A 7,082-nucleotide genomic window follows, 5' to 3' on the forward strand; every position below is an offset into this window, starting at 1 on the left:
TGCTTGGTTTCTTACTTCTGTGGAAGGCAAAACGTAACGGATAACACAAAACACATCTTCTTTATTCGATGACTCGTTGGAGACTGAGTTAGAGCGCATTGCTAAGCTACAATGTATAGCGAGATCGGGGAAACAGCTGATAGGGTTGCCAGAGTTCCTGTGTACATACTTATCCTCCTACACTTCTTTTCATCCTAATTCAAAATAATGACAAATGAAACAAATAATATAACGAGTAAAGACTTTGAAGCGAGGTATAAATTTAAGTTTCCTTTTCCGTATAATTATGATGAGATATTAAATTTATCTTCACCCATCTCAAAAAATACACTAATATCAGAAATATGAGAGACACGCAATATGGTCACCTTTCTGGTCACTTGTCTTTGTGTAACATTTTTAATGTGCTTTCGAATTAAATGCCGCCAAGTTCCTGTAAAGTTCTGTATGAATGTATTTAGAAAAGCAATTTGGCTGTCAACGATCGGCGGGCGACTATTTGTAATTGTTGTTATCGTTGTGTTTTGTGTTGTCCTTTGCTTCTTTCTGCTGTGTCATTAGAAAATTGACATGTTCTCTTAATGCGGCGCAATGTCGCTCAACGCCTCACTTAACCCAGCCAAAAAAGCATATTGCAAGAAAAGGAAAGAAAAAAAGAAAGAAATAAAGGGAAATAAAATGATGGGCAGAAAATGCCAAATAGCAAAATAAGAAGAAAGCACGCGCACGGCAAAAGGAAAATGCTCATTTTCTACTTGCTCAGCGGGAGCAACAGCAACAACAACAACAGCAGTCATAACAACAACACTAACGTCTCGTTTTCCGTTTTCAATTTTCCACATCGCCTTTGCCTGCCTGTCATTATTTGATAGAGTGAGTCAAGGAATTGATTAAAAAGCATTGTCGTGCATATCCTCCAGTATAGTAAGAAGCGGCGCAGAGCCTTAAGCTGCCCCGCTCGCCCCTCCTAGTGTGCTTAGTGAGTGTACAAGTATGTATGTACAAGTATATGCGATGCCGTGCCACATATGTTGGCCGCACATCTGGTGGCAGGCGCGCGCCTCTTGTCTGTCGATGCTTTGATCTATTCGCCGTATTAACGCCACTACGTCGAAGGCTTGCCTAACAAATTGACGCTTTAATCCGAAGGCAAGCAGTCAGGCAGCCATGATGGCAGGATGTTATATGCGTATGTATGTACTCGCAAGGCAGTCATGTAGTCGATGCCTGCTCATTTGGACACTGACTGTGATTCATTGAGCCGCCAGCAGTCGCAGCGCTCATTTCGTTTCGTTTCATATCGTTTGGTTTGGTTTTATATATTTTTTATATACTGCCAACGCTGCTTTGGCTTTTGTGCCTGGCCTTGTCGTATCTCGTGTCATATTATGGTAATTCGAATCCAAACCGATTAGAGGCAAAATGTGGAAGAATGAATTTCTCTCTTATGTCGTTGCGCATTAGAGCGCGTCCGAGCGTCGTTCCTGCAAGGTGGCTTTGGCAGCGGCATTGACAGCTTTTCCTTGCAAACCTTTTCATTTTGTGCAGTTGCCTTTTTTGCCTTTCTATTTGATGCTCCTAAGTTTCTTATAGTTTCATCTGGCTGTGTGTGTGTATGTGTGGGTGGCGCTTAGTTGTATGCTACGCTAAACAACTTTGCCAACAAAGCGGCTTGTTGCTTCCACACCAGCAAATCAAAATGGCAAACGTGGACATTCTGCAATGGACGCAATTCGTAATCTGTGGCACAAATAGGTAACTTCCCTTTCAGTTTTAAAACAAAGGTTTCCTCAAACATGAAACTACGAGTATAAAAGGTTGTGAATATTGTTCGATGTTCTGATATTTTTTAGTCGAGCCAACAAGTTAGTCAATGGATTCTCTCATAAAAATTGACTTTGCATCTTAATTTTAATCTTTATTTTGAGCTTTGAGCATTAGATTAAAATATGAAGAATATAACTGAATGCAAAAGAGTAGAATGGAATAGAATATTTATAGTTACAGCAATTGTATATTAATTAACAGCTACCCCACAGTTAGTAACAGAATTAGTACCATAAGTTAGAGAAGCGTTTGTTGTTCATTAATACGATTTTTTCATTACGTTTTATCTTACCAATAATTGTTTTAGCAGTAACAACAACAGTAAGTAGATTGCAACTCCAAATCAAATACTTCTTGAATGCAAAATCGAAGAAGATGCAAGCTTAAGCAGAAAATTCCAATAGTTTCGATTTGAAATTGAGTTTTAAATTGATTTTTTACATTTTCAAGTTCTTGTGCACTATTTACTTATTTGGTACCACTGTCAAGTCTTGTTGTAGTTATTGTTGTTATGCACAGAGTGTTGGCTTTCAAGAGTCAGCTCCACCCTAACGCCATTTCATCTTAGGCCAGAGGCACAGTTCAGCTCGTGGCAAGCAACCAGTCAGCTAGAGCTGTATTAAAAGGAATTCTATTGCATTTGAATTGAATTGTGTTTTCCTTTTTCCTCGGCAGCAACAACACATTGCCCGTGACAAGCCACGACAACAGCATTAGCTGGTTATCTGCCTGCCCCTAGTTGTCTTTTTGTTTTGAGCCATATCTGCTCTGGCTTGTGGCATTTACTTTATTTTGCCATTTTTTTCTGCTGCTAGAGGCTAACCTCATTTTCTGATCCGCCTTCGGCAGCTGCTAATGCAATTTGATAACTGCTGTGGCACAAATGTTGAATGTTTATTGCATTGGTTGTCTATTCACTTTTCTTCCATCTGGCCAGTTGCAAGTTAATCAAGCGATTTTTCTTGTTTCTAGTCCTCATTTCTCTGGCAGTTCTAAGGGCTAAAGGAATGCAGAATATCGGCTGCAACCTGTTGAAACGCATCGAATCATCTGCAGATATGCGCTGACTGGCATTAAATAAAACATTATTGATTTCCATGGCAATTGCTCTGTCGCAAGCACTACTGTTGTTGTGCGTGCTTGGCATCTGCTATTCGTGCTCGTATAACTGTTTTCCCTCATTCATTTCTCCGTCTGATTTCTGCGTCTTCTTTCTCCTTCTGCCGGGGTAAGCCTTTGATTTGTGTTTGATTTTTCCGGTGCTAAAAGCATTTCCCGTGAACTTGGGGTGCTCCTATGAAGCTAAGTGCGATGACTGTTCAAAATGGAGTCGAATCGAAATAAGTGAAAGGGCAATAAATGTAGTCAGGCATAAATTATTTCAATATTGCAATATTTGCGCAGAGCAAATGCTTAGAAACGGAATATTGTACGATCAAAGAGTATTAAATTATATTTTGTTGTCTCCTCCGCTCTCTGTGATAAATTGTCTCTAAAGAAAGCTATATTTTTATATATTATATTTATTAGGTAGTAGAGAGTTCTCTGTGACTGCTCTTTGGAATTATAATCCTTTAATGATTTATTTTTGTTTAAGTCTAAGAATATTAAAAAACAACAGTTCATGTTTTGATTGTCATTTTAATAGTCAATTTTAATCTCTGTTATAAATATGATCTCTCTACTCTTTTATATAACTACAGTTGGAGCTTAGAACTTTTTTAATGAATGTCGTCCTTTCATAATTTTGTACATTTTCTCTTCAAAGCTAATGCTCAAGAGTGAGTCAAGCGCCGGCATTGAGCAATTCTTGTTCAAAAGGCATTAAAATTGGCAGTTGGGCGAACTGGAAAATGTGCTTGAGTTGTGAATGCAAAGCAGTTGTAATTGGTGGAACTTGTTGAGTTTTTGCAGATCTGAAAGGAACTGTTTGGCTTTCTTCTATTTTCACATTTTTCTTTGTCAATTAATCACTTTTATTTCTGTCTACACATGTTCCTCAATCAGTGACAGTTAACCTTTAGTGGCTTTTCAGAAGTCATTTTGCATTCTCTTTGGTTATTCTTACATTCAAAAAAGAGGGGGTCATGACTAGAATATGCTAAGAATTTGCCTATATTCATGCGTTCTATTAAAAGACTCTTCAATGAGAAGAAAAACATTCTTTAATATATTTGTTGATATATTTTGTTGTTTTATTAGCTTTTAAAACGGCTCGAGTGATAATTTGTATTCTATCTTTTGAAACATTTATGTTTGTAGCGATTTTAGCAATACACAGATTATTTATGAAAAAGCTGCTTAAATATACAAGTAGTATAATCTATTATATGAGTCGCTATTGGCAGTTAATTCCAGCTCACAAACTGCTTTCATTCGCTCATTAAAATACACATGTGGATTTGAGTAATAACTTCTTAGTTCGTTATCTGTAAATGCATGTGGAACGTTAGTTGGCGATTACAATTCGCAAATGGCAATTCACAAACACATTTACATTGTACGAGTGTGCGAGAGATATGTACTATACATGATTCTTAATTCGTGCATATTAAATTCAACCATTGGTCATTAAACACAATTTGAGTATTATGAGTGGGCGGATGGGTCCTGGATCTGGCGCTTGTGTGCTCCAGTGGCTCCACGTGCGTGCTTTGGTCACTTTGTGGTCACATTTTACAGCAAATCAATTGTGCCGCCCACTCGGGCGTGAAATTTTATTAGCGCAAAATGATTTCATGTGCCAAATATTTGGCAAAATCGATGCCCAGCAGCCACATGGGGCGACCGCAACTGATGAAGCTGCTGCGGCCTCTGTCCCCAATGGCCGCTAATGGCGACGCTCCTTTTTACGAGTGCTTTGCTTTACATTAACGGGGCGTGTCGAGCATATGTGTGTGTGTGTGTGTGTGTGTCTGCAAATGGGTGGGAGTGGGCGTGAGCCTCAGTTTATGGGTGGTGTTTGTGTGTGTGCCTGTATTTAATAATATTGACCACCGCTCACAAAGCGTTTCATTTAAGTGCACTCAAAGCGCGTTATTCGGCTTTAATCTCGCGCTGTTGTGTGCAGTTTATGTCATTTATCGATAATTACAATTTATGCGCTGTACTCTGCTTGTCTCCATGATGATGTCAGTGGCGATGATGTCAGGCTGAGTGCGGCTGGCATTTGTGCAGGACATTGTTCACTTAAAGGGCTGAGCTTTTATTGAATATGACTACAAAAGGATTTTCTTTTTTGGTTTGATACAGTTTTTCAATCACTTTTATCAAATTAATACAATTTTAATAGCTCTTTTGGTCCATTCTCTTTAACCACTAGAGTGGGACAAAATCAGCTTTTTACACTTACTTCGCTAGTTAGCCAGCCACCAGTATCTAGTTATTATTGCCATTAAGCATTTTTCTTTCTTTGGAAATATGATCGACCCTGCCACTATAAAATATTCCATCCTCATTTGTATATAAGTAGCTTGGTATCACCAAAAGTTCACCATTTCAATCATTAATTGTATCAGCGCCTGAAGATATTTAAATAATCATATTATCACAGAAAATTTAACTGAAATTTTTATCTACTTAAGTGTCAAATATTTGCTGTTCAATATAGTTTTAAAAGAAGCACATGAAATATTTATAAATAATATTTTATCAAACTGAAATGGATGCTTAGTTCTGGGGTTGTGCTAACAAAAATGTACAGAAGGATAAAAGAAATATATTTGGTTAATTTTTATATGAAGATGTGTAATTAAGAAGGAAACTTATTATTTGTAAAATTTGTTCATTTATTATTAAGATTAAGCTTCGATCTTAGGTTCGGTCAATCGTTTCAGATGTTCATTTGTTATTAGAAAACTAATGTTGCTATTTAATTTGATGATTGCAGGCATTTGGTACAACAGTGACCGTCGCGATTGGGTTCGGGTTGCCGGCCGATAGTACCCATTATACCCTGTGAAAGGGTTGAGACCATCATCACTGCGAAAATCATCCTTCTCCAGCAGCAGCAGCATCAACAACGCTTGTCCGCCCCCGCCGCCCACTCCACACCAATTGACCAACAGCGGCAACAACAGCAGCAGCAGCCACCAACACCAGAACCAGCACCAGCACCAGCATCACCACCAATCCCAGCACAGACGTCCGAGCAACAGCCACGCACACAACGAAGCTGGCAGCTTGGCCACAAAACCCGCTGCAAATTTGCTCGATAGCAATCAATTGCAAGTGAACTACTTCGAGTTCCCACCAACCACGCGCAGTGGAACGCTGCTGTTGGCCCCCACCTCATCAACACCAGCGCTCAATTGCAACGTCGGCAACGGTTCCCAGTACTCAGCAGTTGCCACAGCAGCCGCTTCGACAGCCTGCGCTCTCCTTGCCACCTGCCAAGCGGGCACCACTTCGGCGAACAACTCACCCAAGAGTGCTGCTGGGCAGCATCACACTTTTCTTCGGCAACAACAGCAACTGTTGCAGCTACAGCGACCACCACAGGTAGCCACAGCAACAACAGCAACAACAGCCGACAGCATGGGCAGACGCGAGATAAAACGTTCTAACACCAGTGGCTCAACCACAAGATCCTATGACAGCGGTAGCGGTGAGTAAAAAGCAAAAAGCGTTGCGTTTTCAGTTAGGAAAGCGGTTTAGATTCCCCCAGCCCCCAAAGGCGGGCAACCTTTTCGCGTTGGCCGCTCTTCAGCAAATTAGTCGCGGCAGCTGCCAGTGCAACAAAATGGAAATCTATTAACCCAAACACAATTGATGGCTGCGTAGTCGTGGGACTGCTTCGGATGCTCCTAATCGCCTTAGGCATTGTGCGTAGGTGGGCGCTGTTAATGCCTCGGCAAATGGCATTAGGCTTGGAAATTAACTCAACCGAGATTTGTTGTCGGGCTGTCCGAGCCTCTGTACCTTTAGGTGATGGAGCATGCCTGAATACCTCCTGGTGCTGGCATGCTCGCCAATACTTGGAAAAAGCTTCTGATAATTGGGATGAGGGCAAAAGGCTCTTTAGCTTAACAAGAGATTTTATAATATATTACTTTTTCATATAGCAATTAGGCAATATTAATGACAGCAGATGGATATATTCTATCCTTCCGAGCCGAATATGCACTTCAATTTCATTTATTCCCAGCAAGGCAAAAGGCAAAATGTGATTTAAAAACAAACATTTTACACAAGGTTTTTGTTAAAGCACAAGTCCCAGCAGAATCATACGACTTTCTGTGGCAGATAGAGGGGGA

The 7,082-nt window shown here is 40.1% G+C and overlaps 1 protein-coding gene across 1 annotated transcript in view; it reads left to right on the top strand.

Annotated features, from left to right (window-relative positions):
* Positions 1–1,699: 1,699 nt before the first annotated feature.
* The window catches only part of LOC115620984, a 36,905-nt gene continuing 31,522 nt past the window's right edge, over positions 1,700–7,082 (top strand). Inside the window, exons 1-2 of the mRNA XM_030514504.1 lie at positions 1,700–1,735; positions 5,770–6,433. Of these exons, the coding sequence (XP_030370364.1) occupies positions 1,700–1,735; positions 5,770–6,433 (700 nt within the window). The remainder of the gene's footprint in view (positions 1,736–5,769; positions 6,434–7,082) is intronic.

Source organism: Scaptodrosophila lebanonensis, unplaced genomic scaffold, assembly GCF_003285725.1.
Source record: "Scaptodrosophila lebanonensis strain 11010-0011.00,11010-0021.00 unplaced genomic scaffold, SlebRS2 tig00000024-arrow-pilon, whole genome shotgun sequence".
Classification (NCBI taxonomy): Eukaryota; Metazoa; Arthropoda; class Insecta; order Diptera; family Drosophilidae; genus Scaptodrosophila; species Scaptodrosophila lebanonensis.